The 27,869-nt window shown below is 38.4% G+C and overlaps 1 protein-coding gene across 1 annotated transcript in view; it reads right to left on the bottom strand.

Annotated features, from left to right (window-relative positions):
• LOC124171924 (plexin A3) overlaps positions 1-27,869 on the bottom strand; it is a 418,867-nt gene that overhangs the window by 3,882 nt on the left and 387,116 nt on the right. Inside the window, exons 8-23 of the mRNA XM_046551350.1 lie at positions 27,287-27,495; positions 25,030-25,161; positions 23,905-24,106; positions 23,182-23,761; positions 22,616-22,781; positions 19,197-19,316; positions 18,660-18,905; positions 17,670-17,846; positions 13,444-13,693; positions 7,913-8,177; positions 7,670-7,807; positions 2,165-2,378; positions 1,783-1,966; positions 1,575-1,678; positions 1,284-1,472; positions 932-1,036 (exon numbers count right to left, since the gene is read on the bottom strand). Coding sequence (XP_046407306.1) covers positions 932-1,036; positions 1,284-1,472; positions 1,575-1,678; positions 1,783-1,966; positions 2,165-2,378; positions 7,670-7,807; positions 7,913-8,177; positions 13,444-13,693; positions 17,670-17,846; positions 18,660-18,905; positions 19,197-19,316; positions 22,616-22,781; positions 23,182-23,761; positions 23,905-24,106; positions 25,030-25,161; positions 27,287-27,495 — 3,281 coding nt within the window. The remainder of the gene's footprint in view (positions 1-931; positions 1,037-1,283; positions 1,473-1,574; positions 1,679-1,782; positions 1,967-2,164; positions 2,379-7,669; positions 7,808-7,912; positions 8,178-13,443; positions 13,694-17,669; positions 17,847-18,659; positions 18,906-19,196; positions 19,317-22,615; positions 22,782-23,181; positions 23,762-23,904; positions 24,107-25,029; positions 25,162-27,286; positions 27,496-27,869) is intronic.

Genomic DNA, 27,869 nt, shown 5'->3' with positions numbered 1-27,869 from the left:
CCCAAATCCCTAAAGAACATCATGTCATTTTATGAAAAAATGCATGGAATGTTAAAGATCTCGCAGCTTATTCGAAACAAAATTTAAATCTTTGAAAACTGAAAATTTATTCATTAGTTCATAGAACGAGACACATAAAATAATAACTATTTATTAAAATTGCTTGAAAATTTATCATATAGAAGCGCTATATATTATGCAAGTTTACGATCATTTTCAACGACACTAATTGTATATTATGATAATTATAAGTCATTGAATGATAGCGAGCCGAAAAGGTGAAGTCATTTAAATCTCATCGGGCAGCTGGGATGGGATTTAATTAAATGCCCGCCGCGCTTCAGGGGTTAACCATCATAGGCCCTCAAATACTCTTGAATACTCTTGCCACACTCAAAACATTCCCACTGACCAAAATCGATCAAAGAGGTTATGAGAGGACAACATGTCATCACAAAAACATGAGACTGCGTACATCAACACAATAATCTGTGTGCTATCAAATGCAACACAGCTATCTGTGGGCAAAACATTCGTGCAATAGAATGTGTTGAATGCTATGGACACATTGTCAAAAACTGATCCAGTTGTATCCCACATCTGTTCAATAAATCATACATGACAAAATAAGTACTAAAGAAATTCATTTGAATCACTCCTGTACTTTTTTTAAACAAGATATATGTGTAATAGTAACGATTCATCAAAATCTACTAACACCACCATTTGTGCATAAAATTTCAAGCTCTAGAATTCTCTTGCACACACTTTAAAGACTTAAAACTGGTGATGCAAGTTGAGCGATTCAGTCGCATAAATTACAATTCAATGAAGAACTCAATCACCCCTGTACTCCTACCTCAAAATATATAATGCTAAGCAGAACATCACCAAAAATTTAGGTAATCACTAGAAATAAAGGGAATAATACCTTGGTAGCAAGCAACCGAGTTAGGTATATCTCAGACACCATCTTGTTGCCTCGTTCACCTTCTTTCTGGGCATCAGTGTCATGGTGCTTCACCAAGTGCCACACCTACATTTTGGGTAGAACATTAATCCATGAGAAAAATACACAGGAAGAACATTTAACATTAATGCTAAATCTGTACTCATGTAATCATGTACTCATGAAAAACCCAGATACCCAGGCAAAAGTACATAAAAGACAATCACAAATAAAATTTGAAGACTTAGTGCCTAACAAACGAATAAAAATTTACAATTGTACAGAAATTATTCAGCTGTAAGAAATATTCACACTCATTGTAAAGTGAACTTACTTTTAATCCTCCCTCGTGATCATTATTAAGAGGTGAGGTTGCACGACTGAGTGGAGGACTTGCTGAGCTAAATTTTGATAAGTTTAGAGTTTCATACTTGTGAGACTTATCGGTCTTCTCTGATAAAATTGACAGATTATAAATGGACGACTGCTTTGGGACTAGATTCAACGATGCTCCATCCGGTACCTAGAAAGATGTAGAAAATGGATTTTTAATTTCCCCAGCATCAAACACGTATGTATGTATGCATGTACCTATTAATTCAAATTCATACTTTGACAGCCTTACCCTGTAATGATTTAAGGTATTCCTCTTCTTCCACTCTCCCTCAGTTTTAGTGGTCGTATCCTCATCATACAGAATTAACCTGCCTGATGTTCCTGTTCTCCATTCTAAAGAAAACGTAAGTATTAATCTTGCCATTCAGTTTAGAGGGATAAAAGAATTCATACATGAAGAGCATCAATGTGCTCGCAATTACCAATGATCCACTTACCCAAATCTAAATCATCCTTTCGAGGCCTCTGACTGTATGGTGTGGCACGATATATTGTGTCCAAAGCTTTCTCCTTCACTTGAGAAATTGTATCGCAATCCAATACCTTCACGGGCACATTCTCAGTTTGTGGATCGAGACCACTAACAAAGACAGTTTGCTGTGATATGGACACATATACAGTCTGGAATGAACATAAAAATTTGTTATTAAATTTTCTAAACAAATATTGATTCCTCACTAACACTAACAAACAATACATCATAACAGAAAGAGACGTGTAATCTTCTGACAGGCTGGCAGAGGCATGCGACTTCATTAATTTTAAAATGTTAAAATGATAAAAATCAACTTAATAATAATTAATATGAGTTTTTTTTACCATTGGCTTGAAGTCTATAGATTGTCTGATGAGTTTCTCCTCACTGAGGGAATATCGAGCTTCGCTGCTCACAGCATCCACAGGGCCTTTGTCCACCTGCTGTTTCATAGCACGGAAGAGCATGTACAGAGGTTCACCAGCACATTCCCTCAGGAACTTGTACAGCAAGAAAGTGAACCAAGCAGAGAGCATTTTCTCAGCAACACTTTCAGTCCTAAAAATAATTGATTGATCAATTAAATTACCTACAAAAATGGAGTAACATGAAAAGCATTTCACATATCTATTCATAAATTTAACAAACAGGGATTCATTATAAAAATTATGTTTGGCTCCATTTAAAGCTTGCATAATGTTTTATGCTTTATTTCAACGCAGAGTAAAAGATATTTCATCCCTCAGTTAGAATTTCACTCATAATTTCATTCACACATCCTAATAAGAATCTTTGATCTTATGATCAGTTCCTCACTAGCTTCTGACGAGTGCGGACCTCTATGCACAACGAAGCTCTATCAAGGATATGTATCGCCATTTTTGGGTAGTTCATTTCTAATGGCAGTATTACCAGATCATTACTTTTGACAAGTGTTAATGAAAGTGAGTTATTGATGAGAAGAGGCCAGAATTTATTAAGTTTTGGATTTAAAAAATCAGCAATGTCTTCGTGTTTTGTGTGCCAAAGATCAACCCACAGCACTGTGTTCATTTCCTGTAGTGAAGGCAAAAGGAGCTATCATGGGCACTGCCTAAACATCCCTCTGTAAAAAGAGGAAATTGACGGAATTTTTGCCAGCAAACAGCCATGGAGGTGCTTGGAGTGTCGAGCAGCTCATGCACTCAGCAGGACACATTCCGTAGACGTCGCTGAATGTATTGAAAGTGTGCTCGAGTGTAAACCTCTGCAGGAGATTTACAATATGTTCTGTGGAATTAAAAAAGAGCTTAAGGCAACTGAAAAAAAATTTCAGTAATTCTATTGATCAGCTGTATGACCGTTTAGATGGAAGTGCTAAAATTATCTGAGCACACGCAAAAAAATACACCAGTGCTACGAGAAAACCGAAACTTTGGAAAGTGAAAAATGTTCTTCTCAAAGCAAAATTATCTGAGGTTCAAGTGCACTATGACGATCTGGAGCAAAGAATGCTTTCAAAAAATGTTGAAATTCATCGTGTCCTCTTCACTAATGGTGAAAACCTGACTGGTGTTGAAAGTAAAATTGGAGCAGAGCTAGGCCTTGAGATAAGGGAGAGTAATATTGACTATTGCCATTGCTTGAAGCTCAAGGAAAATGGTAAGCCTGGGAGCATACATGTGAGGTTCAAAAGCCAGCACGTCAAGGAGGCTTTATTGGCAAAACGCAAGAAAAGGAACGAATCCTTGCTCCGTGACTCAGAAGTTGCCCCAATGGACACTAAAGAAAACCCACTTAAGTACTCAAGCATTTCCTCACGTAATCTTCATTTATTTATTCATCAAGTAATCTTTTTGACATTTGCATAGCTCTACCCTGACACCCAAATGCACAAAATGGCAACAAAAGGGAAAGGGGGCACAGGGGAGGTTTATTGGAGTAAACTACCCCTCCTCTCTTGGCCATGAGGGGAAGGCAGAGTCATCAGAGGGGCCAACTCAAAAATGAACATTTTTTATCTGTTTATCATAAGTAAGTACACCCATGCCTTGCTTTGCACAATTTTGATACAGGACAAATTCATTCCTAGGGGAAAGTTCCCAACGCTACTTTGCCTGCACAATGGCAAAAAGCATTACTTGAAATGCGGTCTGAGTAGCCAACCTACGGAAGTAATTTATCTTGTCCCTTGTACTGAATGCAAGTTAATTTAGATCATCGATTAAGTTTGGGGCTAGCGGAAATGAGTTTCTCTTTAAATACAGTTTGAGATGTATTTTTTGCCGTCCTAGGTAGAGATGTGCGAATAGTATCCGCGAATACTCGAATACCTCGAATAATAGGAAGTATTCGATATTCGAGATCTCGAATAGTTATGCCAAAGGTACCGTCTCGAATACCTCGAATACTTTGAATTTCGCGTCATACACTGTCGCTCGCACGTCGTTGGTAGTTGACTTGGAAAACTGAGAACTCTAGTCGTCTAGCGCATGCAGCGCCGTTTTAGGCAAGCTGACGAAATCCATCAAATTCACGGGTTCGAGCGGTGAAAAGAGTTCGACGTGGGGAACCGAAATTGATCGGATGAAAAAAATCCGAAAATCCCAGGTGTCCCCTATCAGGAGAACCTCAGTTCCGTGGGATAGCAACATTGGCGCATTTCCCACGATCCGCTATCCCCATCCATTCAGCGTTCGCCCCACCCCCTCAGACGATTTCCTCTTCCCCGAAAACAAAAAAAAGGTCCCGGCTCGTGCAGATATCGTATTATGAAGTCCTCAGCTTTGAAAAAAATATCAAGTTACCGGAAAATAATAGAATCGTGTTTCACCCTTCCCTCTTCTTCCCTCTTCTCCCCACTGACCATTTTCCCGCATCCATCTTTTGATAAAATGAGCAGAGGTGTTCGCCATGTGTCCTTTGTGGCTAATAATGACAGGCACTTATTTTGAATCTTCCCCAGGAGATGAAACTACCATAGGGAGGAACTCAGTGCCGTGGGATAGTGACATTGGCGCATTTCCCACGATCTGCTATCCCCCTCCATTCAGCATTCGCTTCACCCACTCTTGACGATTTCCTCTTCTCCGAAATCAAACAAAAGATCCCAGCTCGCTCAGGGATTGTATTACAAAAACCTTAGCTTCAAAAAATATCAAGTTACGCGAGAAAAATAAAAACGTGTCTCGCACCCACCCCCTTTTCTCACCCACTGACCTTTTTCTACCTACCTGCTTCGAATTTCCCCCTTTCTCGAGGTCAACTGCTGCATGAGTCATCTACTAGCCCGAAAGGTGTCTAACAATGACTTTCGGCAATTGTTATTACACCTTTATTGGATTGAAATATTAGTAATGTGCGCGTAATTTAAAAAAGAATAAGACCAAACACGACATATTTCTGACTTTATTTAAGCATTTTGCGCAGGAAAATAAATACCGGGAAGAAGAAAATATACGACGGAGGCGTAACGCTCAAATAGGGTGGTTTCCTATTATTTTTTATTGCCTAAATCGAAATATTAATACTCCTGAAGTACGTATTTAACGCTTTTAGAGTTTTATAAGACGATATCTATTTTTCGCGATTAAATTAAAAGTGAAAATTTTCAAGCGCGCGAAAACGCGACGGGTAAGTATGAATGCCGGGAAAAACTCCGCGTGACGTCGTTCTGGTTCCCGCTGCCGCAAGTAAGGTGACCTTGGGGCGAGGCTCTGAGCGCTATTACGACGCAGGATGCTAGCAGGTAGCCGAGTACCATGCTAGCTGGTAGCGCTAGGCTTAAATAAGGATTATTAATACCTTATCAAACAGACTGTGTGATTATTAAGACATGTTTCCCTGAGCTCTGTGCCTCATGCATGTACTGGTAACCTCAGACGATGTAAAACTCCGATCCTCTCGTGTAGAAACTAGGTCCCTGTGATGTCACGTGGAGTGGCATCGCATAGGCGCCAATCTGGCCTTTTTCAAATGAGGTAAAATTGAACATTGCCATTAGTCTAAACCGGTATTTCTAGAACGAAATAATTTGTATATTATGAATACACTAATGGTGGGTAACGAATCACAATCAATACCTTTCGTTTTCTTTAATGAAGGAAACTACCCTATTGTTTACATAAAATTAAAATATTCCATTAATCAGCTAAATTCCTGTTTGAATCCTTTAAAGGCAATCACAATTACTCGCCAAAGTCTTGGGTTTCCTGCTGCATAGGCGACCTAGTCAAACATTTTCACATTCATCGTTTAGTATTCGAGGTATTCGAAATTCGAGGTATTCGAATATTCGAGCAATGATTTAATATTCGAATTCGATATTCGAATTCGAGAAATCTACTATTCGACCCATCCCTAGTCCTAGGTCACCGGGCAAGTTGACCTCCAGTAAAGGGTCTACTGTACAGTCTTCAAGGTCATTGGTGATCACGGGGTAGCGGTGGTCGAGTTGCATACGAATAGCATTAACACGTTAAAGGGTCCGAGAGAGAGAGAGATTCTAACACTTTGGCTGCATTCCCTGCCAGCAGTGTTAGGCCCTCTGCATCTCAGGAATACAGTGCAGCAGTTGCTCAGCAGTAGAAGGTGATTGTTATAGAGTCATACAGAGTAGAAACACCACGTGAACAGTGGCAAAAAATATGAATGTGGATGGTAAAAGGAAGAAGTTATCAAGAAAAACCATAAGCCTAGAAGAGAAATTGCAAGTGATCAGTTGCTTTGAAAACGGAGAGCATCAAAGCGATATTGTGTGTAAGTTTAAGCTCACGGTGATGGCAGTTCACACCATTTTTTCTGAATAAAGACTAGGTTAAAACGCCAGTTACATCAGCCACACCAACTGCAGCCAAGCGGTCAACAAGTACGCGAACTTCATTGTTGGATAAAAAATGGAAAGATTTCCAATTACCTGGATTTATAATAAACGGTCAAATGATTTCCCTCTATCACAGTCAGTAATTTGTGCAAAATCAGTAGCTTTATTTGAATCTATAAAAGAAGATCAGGGTGGTGATTGCTCCGAGACATCAAGTGGAAGCTTCAAGACAAAAAGACCTGGGTGACACAAGAATTATTTTCAGACTGGTTTGAAAATTCATCACCTACCGGCAATGCATTCCGAACCACTGAGCCAGCATGTTTTTCCCTAGATGTTAGCCCACACGCACATAGAGGGAATTTCATAAGCACCTTCGAATATTTTTTAATGGGAAAAAAATGTCTCTGAATGCATATCTGGTATCTTTAAATGTCTACATAAATAAGGCCTTTTAAGGCTATTAATATATATATGGTTTATAGGAAATTTGATACCCAACACCTATGCTACCGGGAACGCATCCCTATCTTCCCCATGTTAAAATGCTCTCGAATAACGCAGATTCGATTAGTGGAAAGACTCCATGGAATGCATCCCTGGCACTGAGCAAGACATGGGTGTAAATGCCGAGTGGCTGGCAGCAAGTGTTCTCATTGCATTCCCCACCGGAATGCTCACTTGCACCCACACCCCTTACTCTTTGCAGTTCTTCAAAATAGACAACTGGGACAAAACAGGTTTTCGCAAGGTGTCACTAACATTTAGTAGAGCTCTATATGCTTGAGCACCAGTTGCCAATTGACTGGAGTTCAAATAGTCATGCTAGCACCAAAATGAGCCCAACACCAGTGCTCTGTAGATTTTTTTTACTTTTTCAGGGAGACAGAGAATATGCACCATAAGGATGAACCCTCTCACAGCACTCACTCCCCTTAAAAGCACTCAATGTACCAGCTGAGCAGTACAGCCACACATAATAACCTCAAGGAATTTTTATCATAGACAATGAAGAAAATTTGATTTTACCGATTAGAAGCCACCTTACCTCCGTAATAGCAACTTGGGATGGCTTTTTCCTTCCATGCACTTCTCAATCAATTCCGCTAACAAGGTTTTCAGAATATCTGTACAATATTCCATTTTACTTTGTAAAGTGACCATGATCAATGATGCAACATTTACCCTGAAAAAATGATAATTACAAGTTTAAATCACTCTCAGACTTTTGACACAGTTTGAATCAGCAAAAGATTGTTCGAAACAAGATCTGTATGAAACTCCTCATTACCTGTCCCTCATGGAAAAATAACGATTGCTCTCTAAAGTTCTGATAAATAGAAGAAGAAATGTCTTATTCATAATCAACTGTCCAAACAAGCGGAGTCCCTTATCCTTGTGCAACAGTTCTGGACGCTCCCATTGCAGAACAGCGTGCTCTTCCATGTTTGGAAATAAAATCTTCATTGCATAAGTACGGTAGTCCAGGAAAGGTATGCCACCAGAAGTCAAATCACCAGTCAAATCAGTCATCTCGGTCTGCAACTCTGCAAATGCTGTTCATCAGAAAAAAATATTGTCAATTAGATTCAAAAACATCCCACTCTTCATTTTGCATGCTAAGCTACAGCAAAATAAGATTTTATTATACCTTAAATGGCATTAAATTACATGGGGTACATTAATTCCAATGAATATTCTACCGAATACAAAGCTTTCTTTTTCATTGACTACAAAATTCTGACAGCTATATTGAAAAGACAAGCTGGTTGATAGGTAACTGGCATTGTGTCAAACTGCTGGACCAGAGAAGCCTTAACAAAATATTTAAAGTTGCATAACATCTAGAGTAATAATTGTATCTGTGTTGAGATAAAATATGTACAGTGCAGAGCTCTCAAACAAGAAAAAATGTAAGGTGATTCCCACATAGCACAAAATATCTACTAGATGTCTAAAAAATGTCTTCAATGTCTTGGATAATTTAAAAATCAACTAGATGTCCAGCATCATAGGTGGATCTAGGGGTGGGGCACGGGGGTACGTGCCCCTCCAGACCCTTAAAAAATATGCAAGATATTTAATACGGTCCTATTATCATTGCGTTTGTTTTGTATTACGAGGCATCCTTGCGCCCCCTTCCAGAACAAAATCCTGGATACGGCCTTGCTTGTGCCCCCCACAGAGAGAAATCCTGGGTCCACCCCTGTCCAGCATATGTCTTTTTGAGTGGAGACTCTTTTTGTGTATGTGCAGTGAAATTAGCCAAAAAGTACCCAATTCTTGAAAAAAACTGCTACTGCTACGCTTTTTGGTTGATGGATAGATGAAGTTATTGCACCCGCGTGCAATAAAAAAGCAAAGGCAAATGTTTATAAAGGTGATTTAAAGTTACGATAGCTTCATTTTTAAATATCCACTAGATGTCTAGAATACGTCTATTCTATGAAAGTATGGCTACTGCTTAGACTTCAGAAACACTGGAATTTTCGATACTGAAAGTAATTTAACAAAATGAATATTTAAAGAAATGATGCATATTTCAAAAAACAAAAATATTTGTGATGAAAAAACAGACAAAAAATTTAAACAAAATTTATTATTATTTAATTAATAAAATTGATAGGTAACTATGCAGGGGCGCAGCTAAGAATTACGCCTAGGGGGGGTTTAGGCGCAACTAATACTTGGGGAGTGGGTGGTATTGCATACCCACCTGGGTAAACGGGAGGTGCGGGGGGACCCTCCCCCAGTAAAATTTTAAGATAAATTGTTAGAAATGGCAAGTTTTATGGCTTTCGGAGGGATATTTGATTGATTCTAACACTATTCTACAAGTAATACTAATTCAATTAAGTAAAATGGATTAAACTTAAAAATTTCTCAGAGCTCTGGGGGGGGTTTTATCCCCAAAATCCCCCCCTCACTGCACCACTGTAACTATGAACTGTCTCAGCTTAGTTACCATCAATAAACAAATCCAATTCAGTGGAATAAAAGGTATGTCAAAATTCTAGTCTCTGCTTTCTATAATTAATTTACAACTAATTTTTTTAATATCATAACAAATATTGCACACTCCTTTGATAAATGTACACTCCTTTGTAAATCATGGTACACTTGTTAGTACTTTCATGCATGTATGCCACGAGATTTCCCTTGATATGCTCAGCTGATGAGTTTTAAGAGAAAAATAAAAGACCTCTAGGGTAAGTGCTTCATGTATATCCAATGGATATCCATTATCCACCAGAGTGCACCCATATATGGATATCCATTACTTTCTATGATAAATATAATTGAAATTATCAAAATTACAGCATATGTATACACAGCATTACACAGTATAAACGTAGAAATTGTCTACACGTTTTCTGTATTAAAAATGTGGATAATCATATTAAAACATGTCATCAGCAGTTTTGCAAAGTTCGTAATTTATTCTGCAAATGAGGACTTAGTTCATATTTTCCTCATGGGCATGTTACGGCATAAAAGAAGACAGTGTAACAATTTTAATTGATGACCTGAGAGATGACTATCTATGGCTATCCTGACCAATACTATTGATGAAATCTTCTTGGGTGGCTAAGGCTGTTATTTTATCTGATATTATCAATGAATCACATAATGGTGGACAAAAATTCTTTTTGACAACACGAGTTAACAATGAGAGTCATATGTAATGATGAACAGTCGTAGGCATCATTGCTTCCCTGTTTTCTTCATGATGACTTATCCTGGTCAAAAGAGGATAGATAGAGTACATTTGGATATCCAGGGGATGTACAAATGGATGTTCAATGGATATCTTTGCACTGTGTGGGATAATACGAGGTAAACAGTTTGATAGAGACGTAAGTGATGATTACCAAAATAAACAATGACTAAAGAGTGGTAAAGGAGTAGATTGCATCCATACAGTATTATTTTTCTATTTAAGGCAATGGTTCAAAGTCAAAATTACCCAAAAATCAATTATTAAAAGCTATTTGATAACTTTACCCTTTTACTGGCCATAAATTCTAAAACGCAAAGCAACTTTGAAAATACAAACATTGCAAATAAAATCGCGTGATCAACTTTATGTACGCTCAAATATTTTGAGAGGTGCTCATTGCAAATCAGAATCAACACACCAAAAATTTACCCACACCAGAAAATTAAGATCATTATTTCCTGAAGAAGGAATTCAATGCCCTGGTATTATTAAATGTACAAGTATCTAGGATTACTTTCATACCCTATGAATGTTATCACACACAAATTATGTACTGCTAATCTGTGACTACTTCAATCTTCTCCTAAAACTAATGATCCAAAGTAACGATTAAATTCTCCTTACTAAGAATTAAGGAGCATTGCCTCAAAAATGTGAATTAATTTTTACAATTAATTAAATGACTCAAACACAGCATCCATTGCTGGCAAATTCATTAGCCAATGTCCTGGACCATTTTTACATGGCTAGAGAAAGCCAAATAGTGATGCATAATTGATGCTACTTGGGATCAGTGAAAATAGGGTAAATTCCTTGGTTTAGGAATTTTTTTTATCATTTCTTATAATATTAAGTAAAATTGAGCCTCATCATATAATGTCACTACTCTTACCACATAAATCTAGCCCAGATGTCTACCAGCATAAATTCAAGCATCAAATATCATCTCAGGTCAGGTCAGAACAAAATCGAATGAAATGCCCAAGTCATTTTAAGGCTCTGCCTCACCCCCAGCCAAAACTAAAAAGTATCTGGAGAATTAACACGTCATGACAGCAAATGTAAACATGTATATAAAATGCTTGTACCAAAAGTATGAAAGCACTGATATGTCCAACACAATGCTTTAGTATTTTGAGCCCGTTTTGATTATATAGTATTATAATGCTTTCTTTCCAAATTGTTCCATTTCATCACTCAACTTTGACTTGGATGTAAGAAATGGAATTTTGAGGGAAATGACCGACAGGAAAATTTGCTTTCAATTCTAGACCTTTCTCAGACAATAAGGATTAAAAGAAAATACTCTGTACATTCCTTGAAGCAGCTAGGATAGACTTGCTTGCAGGAAAACCCTGACTTTGGCAATAGGGTAATTTCCTTCATCAAAGAAAACGAAAGGCAATGATTGCGATTTGTTACCCAACATTAGTGTATTCATAATATACATATTATTTGGTTTCAGAAATCCCAGTTTAGACGAATGTTAATGGTCAATTTTAACCTCATTTGAAAAAGGCCACAGTGGCGCCCATGCGATGCCACTCCACATGACTTCAGAGGAACCTAGATTCTATACGAGTAGTCAGGAGTTTTACATCGTCTGAGATTGCCAATGCATGCATGCGGGACAGAGCTCAGGGAAACAATTATTAATAATAACCTATTAAAATGGCCTAATGTCAGAAAGCTTCCTTCGTTTGATAGGGTAATAATAATCCTTATTTAAGCCGAGCACTACCTCCTAGCAGCCTACATCGTAGTGGCGCTCATGGCCTCGCCCCAAGGTCACCTAACACGGCCGCAGGGGGAACCAGAATGACATCACACGTGCTTTTCCCATCATTAATACTTAGCCATCATATTTTTGCATGCTTGAAAATTTTCATTTTTCATTTAATCGCGAAAAATAGATATCATTATTTAAAACTCTAAAAGCGAAATACATACTCCAGGAGTAATAATATTTCGATTTAGGCAATTAAAAATAATAGGAAACCACCCTATTCTTTCATCCCAGAGGCCTAGTGACTTCAGAATGTTTGGCTATTGAGCAGCATTTCCTTCTTTGAAATTTAACAGTTTAAGGTTCAATATAAACAACTGCTTTTTAAACAATGATTCATTATTTCCAGTGATAAAAAAGGGAGAAAGAAAAAAAGACTCGCGTAATATGATAGAAGAACAAAACTAGTTTTTGACAGCAAAATATGACAAAAAATGTTATTCTCTCATTTAACTCTCATAGAAACTAGACTGTGGGGGGTCAATCAATATATTGAAAAAGAACAGAGATTTAACATAAACCGTAGCATTCATACATGAAATCATGGTCAGATACAATGTCTTGGGGGCATGAAGGTAGAACAAGCAACATGAAATAATTAAAGCAGGCAAGAGATAGGAAAGGAAAACCTCCACAGCAAAGTGTCGGGGTCACTGCCTACTTTGTCTTATTCATAATCAAGCACTGCACGAAATAGGAGTGCAACATCAGATCGAAGCTCTCCCACTGCGGTTGAGGGTATTAACATATTTTAGCATCAGTGCTTATTACTCCTAACTTATTAGTTACACAGGCCAATTGTGCAATGCTAACATATTTAAGTACTCACTCATTGGCATGATCAAAATTCTTAATTTTACATTTCATGATGTTACACATAGTAGAGAAAGTAATCTAATCCCAAGATAATGATAAAAGTACCACATTTATCTGAATATAGTCCCCCCTTTTTTCCAAAAATGCCCAAAAGTAAAGGGGGGACCAAATTCAAACACATTTTTATATTTTTCCCAAAACTGAAGTCTCAAAATTAGGGGGGGGGGACTATATTTGAAGAAATACGACAATCATGTTTTAATGAACAGAGTGATACTCAGCACTACTGGTACTGATGCCACTGTATCATCATCAGGTCAAAATTTGCAAACACAGTTGCTTTAATCATTATGACCTTCCGCAAAGTTTCAAAAAGCATACATAACTATTCCTATCCATAAGTATTTACAATATCCACAAATCTCACACTATCAAACATAAAGCATACCTTACTTATGCTGAGGCCAATAAATATAGCATGAGAATGAAATCTGATTACCTTCTTTACACTCTGCAGCCACACGCAACTCCAAGATGTCCATCTGCTCTTGCATGTTCTTGAGAACCCTGTTACTCTCAGTTGACTTCCTTCGATATGCAATGAGGAAAGCAATGAAGATGAAAACCAGGATGACAATGCCAACAATAGCTCCAATGAGAGCTGGTCTTGTAAGAGGACCATTAAGGCCAGCTGGAGATGCATAGCTAAGTTTCCCGATCACATAGTGCAGGTTGCCACCAACTATGACCTAAATGATGTGAATAAGAGATAAAGCCATGAAATAATTTCAAACCTTTCTTGCAAGTAAGCAAAATTAAAAGACATGACAAACATGCAATCCCAAAACCAAGAAAATTCAAAATCCATCATTCTTTAGCTAAGTTTAAAATTTGATTCAGCAAATTCATTTTTCTTGGAATGGTCCCACACGAGTGCTCTGTTTAGTAGTATTGGTAACTGCTGTGAAAACATTTTTCTGTTCTTAACATTTCTGGACTTGACTAACTACATTTAAGCACAAAAAGGGTACTTTCTTCAGAAAAAAATGAGTACATGAGATACTAAAGGATAGAGAATTTTTCAAAGTATGCAATTCAAAGTATAAATCCAGAAATGAAAGAAATTGTTTACAGAAAGCCAAGTTCACATTTCAAAATCATACAGGTGCATGTCCTTAAGTAGGCACAGTATTTCCAACAGTGGAATAACTATGGGGGAGGATGAGGGAATAGCCCCCCTCCCCACCCCCAAGCCTCATAAAATTTAATAGTACACATACTAATGTTTTCCCTGCTATGATGATTACTAGTGAAATGCAATTTTTACATGCCAAAATGATGTAAAATGTATTTCATGGCATGTCAGTTTCCAAAAATTTTCCTGTTGCCTGGGGGGGGTGGATGTAGGGTTGCCCCCTAAACCCCTCCATCCCCCCAATACATGTTCCTAGTGATGCCACTGATCTCTGATCAACTAACATCATTAAGCTGAAATTTGGTTCAGCAGAGGCAGTCATGAAAAGTCTCAATACACTAAGGTCATACATATTATGGCCTTGCTATGGCTAGCCACAATTCACAACACCTTCAGCAGCCAATGCACTGACAAGGTGGGGCCACACTGCAATGTCATAAGATCGGCTGTAATGAACACGTGCAAGCACGTGATGCATGGACATCACAATGCCATTGGTGCAATGAAAATGTCGATAAATAGCAGAATTATTACTAGAAATTTATATTTTAATATTTTCGTCATAACCATTAATGAGAAACATGCTATCTAAAGGTCTTTAACAATATCAACTAATATTTCCATAACTTCTGGTGAGACATCTTCCAACTCAGCCCACATAGCACAAAATATTTTCTAGATATCTAGAGCAGGTCTACAATATCTTAAATACATATCTAACTAGATATCTAGAAAGTGCCTTAAATCTCTTGGATATTTTCAATACATATACATATATTAGATGTCTGGAATATGTATTTTTTGAGCGGAGAGTCTTTTTGCATGTGTCTGGCGAAATTGGCCAAAAAACACCCAAATCTTGAAAAAAGTGTACACGCACACGTGCAACGAATTTCTTTTGCGGTGTTTTCCCAAACTGTGGTTTAAGAGGAAGGCCTTTTAGTGGATGGATAGATAAAGTAATTTTTCCCACGTGCACTAAAAAGGTAAAGGAAACTCTTCCAGCTAGTGCTTATAAAGCAATTTTGAGTTATGGTAGCTTCTTTTTGAAATATCTACTAGATGTCTAGAATCTGTCTATTCCATGAAAGTATGGCTACTGCTTAGCCTTGAAAAATACCGGAATTTTAGATACTCCAAGTTATTTAAAAAAATGATAATTTAAAGAAATTATGCATATTTCAAAAAACAAAAATATTTGTATGAAAGAAGAGACATTATTATTGTTTCATTAATAAAATTGATAGGTAACTATGAACTGTCTCAGCTTAGTTACCATCAATACACAAATCCAATGCAGTGGAATAAAAGGTATGTCAAAATTCTACTCACTTCTTTTCATAATTAATTTACAACTATTTTTTTTACTATTGTAACAAATACTGCCATAGCCATTTATGCATCACAGTTACGTACTCATTCATTCATAGCCCTGATGAAGATGTTTAAATATGTTGGCAAATCCTTGTATTAAAAATTCTTCAAGGCATATATTGCAAGACATTGAATCAACATTCATTGATGATGTTGAGGACTCCTTAGAGAGATCTTAAAGGACATTGTAAGTTGCTTTGGAGACTTGAAATTTGGAATCAAAGGAGGAAGCCCCATTAGAAAGAGGTGAAAGCCAGAGAGGTTCCAATACATATTCTGGAAGAATGCCCAGAAGACACCACACCATCACCTCCTGCTCCACTAGCAGGCCCTCACTTGAAAAATAAACTCTTGTTACACAAAAATATACAGTGGATCTATACAATCTATCGTTTTTCTGGGGGATGGACGATAAAATGATGAATGCGGGAATGTTTTGATAGGTTGCCTATGTCCCAGGAAATGAAGGATTTTGCCGTGTAATTATAATATTTGTTAACACTAGCATGTCTGCCTATAGGATAGTGAGAAACCACTTAAAGGAAAGGGGCGTAATATGCAATATCCTCAGGGACAAAAAAGGAGAACTAATGACTGAAAACGAAGAAAAAGGGAAGAGATGGAAGGAATATCTGGAAGATTTGTACAAAGGAAGCAGCCTCAGAACGAATGCTATCGAAAACGAGAGGGAAGTGGATGCCCATGGATGACATGGGAGCCCCAATTTTCACCCTAAACCAGTGACGTGCAATTCTTGCCACACTACCAGTTACATGCGGTCTGAGAGACCGCAATGAATAAAAAATTCATTAAATGTTGCAACGTCATTTTTATTGCTTAGTTTAATGTTTCTCTAACTTCTTAACTATTCTAAAGCTTGTATTTAATTTTATCCATTCCCAATACGAACCAATTTTTTTGTAAAAAATGTCATTTGATACAGGATCAAAAAACATAAAAAACACTCGAGTTATTATTATCGCATTTAAGCATTAATATTTCAGGCATATCCGAATGCAATTAGTATGATCTTTTTCTCTCTTTCGATTGCCAAATCAGAAACTTGGCTGTTCTTCTAATTTTAATTGCCGTTGTAAACACAGTCACATTTGGAATTTGTTGATGAAGTCAGCAAAATCACGTTATATGGGATTTATGTACCTACACTCTTATTTCACCTAGTTCCTTTCCTCTGATGTGTATTTCTAGTATTTTCCACCAACACACTTCGACAGACACAAATCATAACAAACGCATCAACCGGCACAAATATTGCATAACTTCAATATTTCAGGGGTTGAGCACACGATCTCCGACTGCAGTCCACAAAATAGACATTATTTATTGGATGGTGATTTTTATCAAACTTGAGAGGTTTGTAAGGATTTTGTATCGCATAACCGAAGAATATTTTGAATAGCAAGATAAACAGTGGGCCCCTCTAGATATATCATAGATCTTACTGGAGGTATTTCACTAATTAAATTGTTATTATGGAGCTAAAAATATTGGAAACTGATATCTGATATCATAGAAACGGAGAAAAATGGGGGACGCCACGCTTGATCGATTATTTCTTCTGTAATATTGTGGGGTACTTCAGCATTAATCAAAACGTCCACCATTTTCAACAATTTTATCTTCACCCTAGCCTTTTAACCCAGGGAAATCCATGGTTTAGTTTGACTATCAATTTAACGCCCAGAATTGACTTAACCATTGATTATAAAACAGAATTTTGGGACTTAAACGACACATAGTGTTGATGCCAGTTTAACCAGCCTTTATAAAACCGGTCCTGAGTGTGCATACTCTTCTGTTTTCCATGAATTAATTTCTAAATAATTTATTAATTTATTTGATACAATAAAACAGATTCCACATTCCAAATTATGACAATTTACGAAAAACATTAAAAGTGGAATTGATTTTTAAGAGGGGGTTTTCTATACTAGCAAAGGGCACCTTGTTTCTTTTAAAACAGTTTCTCATGAAATTATGATTTTAATACCCAGGCTTCTTATAATTGAAGTGCATGTCAATATTTTTCTTGATGACAGCCCAAAATTCAATCATGATCCAGTGAAAATACTTCAAGATTTGAGGTCTGACGCTCTTGTGAGTAAACATAGGGATAAATTATAAAAAAATCTTACCACTACTTCAGGCAAGTCCTCAGGTTTGGGAGTACCATCAAGACCCAAAGCAGGAGGCTGAGTGACGGGTGGCCGACAGGTAAGCTGCTGTCGTGACAACGAAGTCACATTACAAAAGCTGTTTCCAATTTGCACAACCACATCAGATTCCTGGCACGCTCGATCCAAATGCTGTCCCTATTTTGGAGAAGAAATGAAACCCTTGAAAAACTGCAGGAATGTTTTTGAAATGTCATAGAGGTAATAGAAAAACCCACCCTTTGTGTAAATAAAATTGTCTTTTCTTTTGGTGGAAAGAGATGTCATGGTGATATAAAACAAAGACGTGTAAATAATACAATAGTTTCACCATCAAAATTCAACCACTATTAAAAGAGCATCATTAATTTGTGCGGGAAACAAATCTTCTCAGGCAGAGATGTATTTTAATCATGAAAAAAGAAATTTTAAATGTCCAGTTCTCTTTCCAAATGGGTTATTGGGTTATCATATTTGTAGTGAGTGACATCACACATTAAATGCTTGTTGCTACTTCATGTCACCAACAATAGACTTGAAATATTTAAGCAGGTACTGTATGGTATTTTAAAACCATCAAAATCATTGCAAATATTATTACATGTATATAATGCGTTCTATTTCAGATGAGTCTAATTACCTAGGCCCTGCCCATTCCCCAACTTTGGCTACCCACCCATTACACCACTAACAGCTCCTCTCTACAGCTACCCCTACACACATAAGTGTATGCACAGAGGCGGATCCAGGATTTCTTTCTGGGACAAGCAAGACTGCATCCAGGATTTTGTTCTGGGGGAGAGGGGGGGGGGGCACAAGGATACCTCGTAATACAAAACAAATGCAAAGATAATGGGACCGTATTAAAAATCTTGCATATTTTTTATGGGTCTGAGGGGGGCGCGTGCCCACGTACCCCTCCTAGATCCGCCTACGTGTATGTACAAAAAGCAAAGGTCAACAATAACTCACGTTGATGGTAAGGTAGTCACTCTTGTAGTATTTCACCTCCTCATCAAAGGGCTCATACACAGGGTTTGGGTACATCAGGAATGAACTGTATCCATCTTGAAGTGAGAGATTCCTCACTCCAGTGACGTTATCCATTCTGAAGCCATACGCCAGAGGAAGGGGACGCTCAGCATCCAAGAGAGACTCAGGAATATCTATGCGTGGTGACCTGCACGCCATGTTTGAGTTGCTGAGAACAACACAAGGCTGTAAAGATAGCAAGAGATGGGTGGTCATTCCTTAATCTCTTAATCATACACTCTAGTCATTATGAAAATACATAAATGAAATGTGACCACATTTTCCAAAAGCACCTCACAATGTTAACCAATACCAATATTAACTGACAGTAAAAATAAATTGAATAAACAATATTATGTTTTATACAATGAAATATAACAAGTTTAAGCGTGGTCAATAGTTGGACTATAGCGTTTTAGTACAAGAGGCTCAATTAGATATTTTGCAGCAAAAGGAGTTCCCTCCGTTGAAACTTACACTGGTGTACATTTTATCATCGTAGTACACATACATCTGAGGATTTTGTATGTAGACCAAGTTCTTTCCCGAGACTGATATTTTAATCCCGCCAGCAGGAATACCTTTTGGGATCTTGATCTGTAAAAAAGAATGATCAAAAATAGCATAAGTAAACCTCCAGCATGCATTAAATAATATGAATGAACACAAAGAGCAATGGGATATGCAAAAACTACTTGTACTGAATTCAGAGAACAGGCATTTCAAGTAGGAGCAGGCCCACCACATAAATGGAAGGAATGTCAAGGATGCTTTATTTAATGTCAAACACACTCATTTTAAAGGCTACATCATGGTTATGCCCTCATATTCATAATGCATGATATTTAAGAATATTGGTATCATAAAAGGAAAACAAATACACAATGCCCTCATAATAAGAGTGTAAGGTGTTTAGGAATGTTGGCATTTAAAAGGAAAAGCTCACAGCTTAGCTTTAAGCCACCGAGTGAGTTTACCAGGTTGCGGATGGTGGTTCAACCTCTAGATATAGAGGTTATCTATGATATAAGAAGGTTTACTTGTCGAATAGGCAGTCAAGGACAAAGAACGGTGGCATCCCGAGGTGTTATGCATCTATCCCTGGGTAAGATAGGCCATCTAAATTATACATTAAGCCTGTGAAGATGCTGTGACTTGGCGACAGGAGGCCGCCAACAATTATGCCTTAAATCACCTGGGGGAGAGGGCAGCAGCTCTTCTCCATATGAGTGAAGATGGAGACCACGGTGGTCAGTACAGCAACACTCATTACACTTTAGGCGTGGTAACATTTACTTTAATGGCTTTAGTACTGCCATTTGGAAGGCAAGGGGAACCACCACATTATCATCCCGAGGAGTCGCAGTTTATCCGACTTAAAATAATCAGACATGATGGAATACTATCAGGTAAAATATTCCGGGGGCAAACTAGCCCCCCATTCGGATCTCCGGGTGGGGACTACCCGAGAGGGTACATCGATCAATTGTGATAAAGTTATGAGGATAGGTGCATGGAACGTGAGACCACTTAGGACTTGCGGTAAGCTAGAAAACCTTAAGGTGAAAATGCAAAGATTGAATCTTGACGTGCCAGGAATCAGCAAAATGATGTGGTCCAAGGAGGGAGACTGTTGGAGAGGAAGCCATAGGATTATAAACACAAGATCTGTTAACGGTAATGCTGGGGTTGGGATAATTCTCAGAAAGAGTGCCGGAATGTGTGAGAAAAACTTCCTACAGTACAATGAAAGGATAGGTAGTTATGGTAAAGTTATAGGCTAAGCCAGTAGATACCGTAGTGGTACAGGTTAACATGCCTACGACAGACTACGAGGATGAAGAAGTTGAAGATGTCTATGATGATATCATGGAAGTAATGAAACTGGTAAGGGGTGAAGAAAACATTGTTTTAGCTTATTGGAACGCTGTCGTTGGCAACGGTCAGGATGGAAGAATAACCAGAAAATATGGATTAGGAAATCGAAATGAAAGAGGAGGAAGGCTTCCCAAGAAGGGAATTTGACAATACAATATGAGACCAGTGGAAGAATAAGACCCCAGGAATATATGATATTCCAGCAGAGCTAATTAAAAATGTGTGAAAAAAGGTCTTAACTGCATAAAAATACCTGCGATATGTATTCAACAGGAGATTTACTCAGTGACTTCCAGGAGAGCATCATCATCCCTATACCCAAAAAGAACAGAGCAGAGAAGTGTGAAGATTTAAGGACCATAAGCCTGATGACACATGTATCAAAGATTCTGACAAGAATCATTTACAGGAGAATACAACTAAGAGCAGAAGAATTCCTTGATGAGGACCAATTCGGATTTAGGAAAAGCAAGGGCACAAGAGAAGCAATTTTGGCTCTTAGGCTGCTCATAGACAAGAGAATGGAGAAGAACCAACAGACTTTCATAGCATTTGTCAATTTAGAGAAGGCATTTGAGAATGTGGAATGAAATTCAATGCTTAGCACTCTGAAAGAAATCGGAGTGTTCTACAATCATTGTAGAACCGTTCACGGTTTGTATTAAAAACCAAGTAGCTGTGATCAAATGAGGAGCTAACTGTGCAGAAGAAAGAATAGGAAAAGGGGTGAGGCAAGGCTGAGCACTTTCCCCATAATTTTTACTTTTTCCAACAATAAAGCCATCGATGAAATCAAGGAAAACGTTTATGAAGTTAATTAAAAGTGAGCTTTTATTCAGCAAACTCTGTCATTAATGCACGAGAAAGTTACAGGGGAAAAGCTTTAAATAACGCAGTATTCATTCACATTTGCACAACATATGAGAAAACGAGAAAATGCAGCTTAATAAAATCTTAACACAATAAAACACAGAAACCCAGTCGCCAGAAATCGGTACACAACTTCCTAATTAATATTGTGTCAACTTTTTATTAGCTTTTTTGCAGTATTTATTGCCAACACTCAAAATTTCAATGCAAGATCAAGACTTCAGCAGCTGAAGTGCCACTTTATGAATTGAGATCCTTGAGATGACTTTGCAACGTACTTTAGCCTAAGTCTCACTTTACCATAAAGAGAGACTTTGCAAAGTGAGCAATTTCAGTGTTGTCTATGAATCGCACCCTAAGATATTCGTATGCAGCAAACGAGAGGAGGCTAGGACAAGCATTAACCTAGAGAAGTATGAACTTCAAGAGGTGAAAGAGTTTTCATAATTGGGAAGCCGATTTACCAACAATGGGCGAGCAACAAAGAAATAGTAAGTAGAATGGTGCAGGCAAAGAGGGCTTTCTACAAAAAGAGAAATCTTCTTAAAGCTCAGAATACAAGCATAGAGGTAAGGAAACAATTCATCAGATGCTATACATGAAGCATGTTTCTCCATGGAAACGAGGCTTGGTCCTTGACAGCGGCAGAGATGTCAAGAGTGGAAGCATTCGAAATGTGGTGCTACCGAAGAATGATGAAGATAAAATGGATTGACCGTGTGAGTAACGAGGATGTGCTAAGGAGAGCGGGAGAGAAGAGAAGTCTTCTAAAAACCTTTAGCAGAAGAAGAGAAAACTTAGTTGGCCACATTATGAGACGTGATGGCCTGATGAAAACAATCGCAGAAGGACAGGTGGAAGGGAAGAAGGGCAAGGGAATGCCCCAAATAAGTTACATAGGACAAGTTATAAAGGACGCAAAAGTGGGGAATCACGTCATTATTAATAGGCTAGGGGATAGGAGAGTGGACTGGAGAGCTGCGTCAAACCAATCTTAGGATTGCTGACTCATGATGATGCTGATGAAAAGATATACGCAATTCCCATTTAACTCCGATACGAAGCACTGAATGAAGAATATAAGGTACACGTTACAGCACACTTTCCCTACTATAGCTGCTCATTTCGCAACTTGAGGGCATACATACCTGTCCAGCAACACCACTTTCTGCCGACTCAATGGTGGGGTCCTTGACATACTCGAACAGCTCTTTGTCAAAATACCGGTCACCCTTGTCAAACTTCATTATCAATTTTCCAACCCTAGGTCTGTCTGATGCACTGGTGATGCACACAGCATCCTCTGGACTGGTGCTGTTAAAATTGAGAGAAAATCAGTGAGAAGCTATTTTTAAGATCAACTACTGATAAATCACTAAGCAGAGCAAGAGAAAAAGTTACAGCCAATCGGTGACCTCGTGGCAAAATTAGCAGTGCCAGAATGTACTTCTTTCAACTTTTTTAAGAAGTGAAATATTACTCAAGAGTGCTTTTTTAAAGCAAGTTTTTATTTACATTTTATCGCATAATTTTCTGTTTTGGTTATGTATGCAAATATTAGAAATTTTGTGGCAACAATATTGATAAAAATGTTATTTGACTATTATGTCTTTTGTTAACCAGTGCTGGAATGGCGTTCCAGCGCATTCCCGCACCATGACACCACTGCAGCCAAAAAAATAAAGATTACCAGCGCAAAGGGCTGAATACTCACCTAATAATGTCACATGGGAGGCTATCAATGAACGCTTGAATACGGCTGCCAGCATTCATGTACTTTCCTGAGATCTTCAAGGTAGTTCCACCGGAGCGAGGACCAAACTTAGGATGGATTGACTCGATTACTGGGTCAACAAATTCATAGTTTTGCTTCGATTCTCCTCTGAAATCTTCAACCCTAACAATAACTGGGCCTCGTCTAGGTTCCATGGTTCCTGGGCCATCAACACGACAAACTATTTGCTTTGTTTTTATGTACAGGTTCTCGTAGGGCTCACACGGAATGCCAGCAACATTGACACCACCATAAATATCCTGGAAAGTTTTCCCAAGGTTGATTCCCCTGATTGTGATATTAGTGCCACCTTCCCAAGGGCCAAGCTGGGGCTCAAAGGAATGAACTTCTGGATTTGGACATGTCTGATTGCGGTTGAGCCAGACTCCAGAGCCCCTATCACATTGTTCCTTCACCTCACAGCGGTCCGAACTCTGGCACCACCCACATCCATACTTCTCAGCGAGGGCCAGGCACATCCCACAATTATCAGCCATATCGCGGCATCGGTAAATGACCACTGAAATAGAGGTCACAATTAAATATAACAGAGTAATATAGACAATTATGTATTAGATTGGATGTCTTCCACAAATTGAAGTTTAAAAAACATGAAATATGGAATTCCTGATCATTTAGGCTTCTCAGCAGGCTTCCACTCACCATGTATGTTGTCTGGATTATCCAGAGGCTTTGATCCTCCCCAGATGACAGCAAACGTGGCAGTAATATTTGGTGCACGTGAAGTGTATGAAAATTCCATGGGATCACAGTATATGGTGTCACCAAGAAGTTGAGCATTAACACTGGTTACCCTTCCTTCAATGTTAAACTGGCAGACAAAACGGGTCTGGACGATGAACTGCTGCTCAAGAGATATTGAAAAATAATCAATTCCAATAGTATGTAAGAAGACTTCAAAATAATTTACGAGCAAGATAAAAATTACATACATTATGTATAAAGTAACTCCCTTTAGACTATACAACACACTCAATGTGGGCCCGATTTTCATGACAGTCATCAGAATTGGGCGATAAAATACATAAGAAAGAAAAATAGAGAGAGGTTTTTGCACCATAACTTCCGTTCAAATTCGGCTGTTTACAAACGGTGCCCAAGGGTCGAAAGAGGGAAGCTTGCAGAAGGCCATACATACAATCAGAAGACTCGGAAGTGGATATTAATCACGTACAGAGGTGGAGAAAGGGCTCCCGGCCTGACCAGCAGAGCACATCAATTGACGTGCTCCATGCTGAATGTGTTAATGACAGGATAAGAGAAATTATACGACCTAATTTAAGGCCAAACACCTAATTAATTTCCTTCAGTGAAAACCCAATATAAGACAACCAAGAGGGAAATATGCAAGACCTCTTCAGAGAGAGAAAAAATTACTGATCACACTATGTTTTGAGTCCAAAGTTGATAATTCTGATCAGGTGGCCTTTGGCCCTATGCAAATGTAAGATGATATGGTGAATGTTAAGATAATAGCCAAGCATGCAATTTACCATAGATCAGGAAAAAACCAGATGACGTGAAAAAACCTGCCTCATCTTTATTTATTACATTGGTAGTTACACCAAAGTCGGGGAAATAAAAAAATATTGCATGATATGTGACATGCTGTTGCATCAACATGTATAACAATGCATTTTAATGCGCAGGATAATTAAGGTTATATGTCTTCTTCTGATTGATATTTCCTGGTCTATGAGATTTCAAGCACCCTCACTGACATTATGACCGCCGACGCATTTATGACTTCGGGATCTATTGACTTACCCCTATTATGTGCACCTTGACCTTTATGCTCTTCTTTATTCCTGATGACACCAGAATCTCTGTAGAGCCCCCAGCAGTTGCATTTATAGTTGGACAAAATCCAGGCCCACTGCGGTAACTTGGTCCAATACGCTAGAAAAATTCAAATGCACATACTGGTTAATATATTGGTGGAATAAGGTGGAAAATTATGCAAAAGTTGGAGCAAAAGTTTTACATCAGTTAGATGGTAGGTTATGAAAAATGAAAGTAAAATACCTATATAGTTAATAAATTACAATTACAGTGCTACTTACAACAGATAAATCACTTGACTACTTGAAATCATTTGAGAATACTCTAAAGCACAATAAATAATTATATAATTTTTCTTTTCATTTTCCTGATGTAAAAGTACTTTTTGCATTTGATGGATAGCATACAAGGGGTTAGCACAGAAAATCAGAAGTGAAGGCATTGTGAACAAAAGAGACCTTTACTGTACTCCACATGCACGAATTCCTCAATTCATCTTTTGCTAGGATAGAGCAGCCAGCCTGTGAACTCCTCTTATATACTTCATATTTTCAGCAATAGTAGAGAGGTCTAAGATATGCAAGCAGGAACTGATGCCTTCTAAGCAGATGCTATGGTTGAAGTTCCCTTGAGATTCCAGGAGCCAATATCGAAAATGATGGATCTGCCATCAATATTAATGAACTGTTATTGTATAATACTACCATACCTCATTGTTAATGATGCATGGCCAGCCATCGAAGCACTCGCTTCAAAAATCCTGACAATGCAGAAATCTGGAGAGAATGCCATCCACATGGAGTAGCCTTTCTTGCAAGGGATATTGTAAACATAGGATTTTTCCTTAACTTAAGCAGAATGGAGAGTTAATAACTTTAAAAGGGCCAAGGCATGGGGGCAAGATGAGCCACCCCCTAGATCTAAAGGTGGGTGGTACATTTCCCTCCAAAACTGCTAGACAAGCCCAGACAATGATTATGGGTAGGCATTCTCCCTCATACTAGCTGAACTCACAGTTGATAACAATTTAGAATAAAAAAAGCAGAGTGTATGATCATTGCTTACAATCAATTCAATTCAATGTCAGCTATTGAAACAGTTCACTGACACTGGACTCCTCCAAGAAAGAGCCCGATTACAGGGTCAGTTACCCAGTGGTATTAGTTATTCAACAGCTAAGGTCATTGGCACTCTGAATTGGGAGGAAAGTAATGCTTGAGAGAAACTTGGCATTGGCATTGGCCTGCTCTGCTCAAAAGGAGCAAAGAGGACAACGATTCAGACCTCCTATGGATTGATAGAAATCTACAATATATTAGGGGTGTTCCAAAAGAAAGGAGCAAAAGCCTGTAATGTGCAAACCACTGACAGGATGGTAATATCGTGTTGTGTGCAACGAGATGTGGGTCGTACCAGAGAGTGGAAGTGCACAGCCCATCGCAAGAGGGCACGCATGCACGTCATGTGGCTAAACAAAGCTAGCAGCAGCGTGCGTCAATCATCCAATACTGCCAGTTGCGTTGTAAACTCACATGAAGGCGTCAAAAGAAAAGCAAAGATGTGTTCTTTGTTTTTGGACAGCTGAAGGTGTAAGGGGTACGGACATTCATCGACGAATGTCACCAGTGTAAAGTGAACACTGTAAGTCCCTTGCAAGGGTCATGGCATGACTCAAGTATTTCAGGGATGGACGGGTGTCGGTAGCCGATGATGCACAGTCTAGAGCCCCACACTGCACTACCGGCAGGAAAGGTTATGCTGACGTTCTTATTTGACCAAGATGGCCACCTTCTGATAAGCTTCCTGCAGCACAGGACAACAGGAAATGCCCAGCATTACTTGCGACTGGCAGCGTTGGACGATTGATGCACGCTGTTGCCAGCTTTGTATAGCCTCATGGCATGCACACGCACCCTCCAGCGACAGGCTGTGCATTCCCACTCTCTGATGGGACCCACATCTCGCTGCACACAACATGATGAAACCATCCTGTGAGCATTTTGCACAATAAAGGCTCCGGCTCGTTTCTTTTTGAACACCCCCAATATATATCCCACATAAGGAAGCAAAAAATGTTCTAGAAATATCTTCATCAATGCTAACATTCAAAGCTGCACAAATGACATGGGATACAAGAGTCATCACACTAACCCCCTTCCCTATGAAATCATCCATTCCTTTTTGAATAAATATGGAATATCATCTACCTTACATCAATGATAGGTATGTAAGAAGTACTTACGCTAACTCCAGTCACTAAAATGTCATTGCGGCAATTTTCTGCAGTGTCATGGGTACAACGGTGACCATCAACACACCAATCACATGGGAAGGAGGAAGAGACACACTGTGTGCAAGAGCTGTAGGTGTTGCAGTCGAAGAAGGTAAAGTTTGTTGCAACAAAATCAGGACCTGAAGTCATCCTCACGGAGAGCTTGGCTGTGAAATGATCTGTAACAGAAAATGTAAATAGACTTATATTTTTGTCAAGCATGGTTGGAAAAACTACATCAGCAATGGAATAAAAGCAGACACACAAAGATGCGTAAATAACTGGTGCAACTGCACCTAACAGGCAGGACCAAAACCAACCATTTTGAAAGGATTGACAAATTAACCTGAAAATCTACCAAAATCAAGAAAAAGAAGGGTCAGTACATTGAATAACATACAAATCTATTAAGCAGTAAAAAAATATTTGTGATAAACTAATCAAAACTTAGTATTTTCCACATAATTTTAACTCCCACAACGCATTTCACCACCCTGCCTAATAGTGATGTGCATTGCCCATGGATGGGCGAGAGGGGTTGAGGGATTTAAGG

Source organism: Ischnura elegans, chromosome X, assembly GCF_921293095.1.
Source record: "Ischnura elegans chromosome X, ioIscEleg1.1, whole genome shotgun sequence".
Classification (NCBI taxonomy): domain Eukaryota; kingdom Metazoa; phylum Arthropoda; class Insecta; order Odonata; family Coenagrionidae; genus Ischnura; species Ischnura elegans.
The sequence above is the reverse complement of the archived record's forward strand: the minus strand, read 5'-3'. Positions and strand labels throughout refer to the sequence as shown.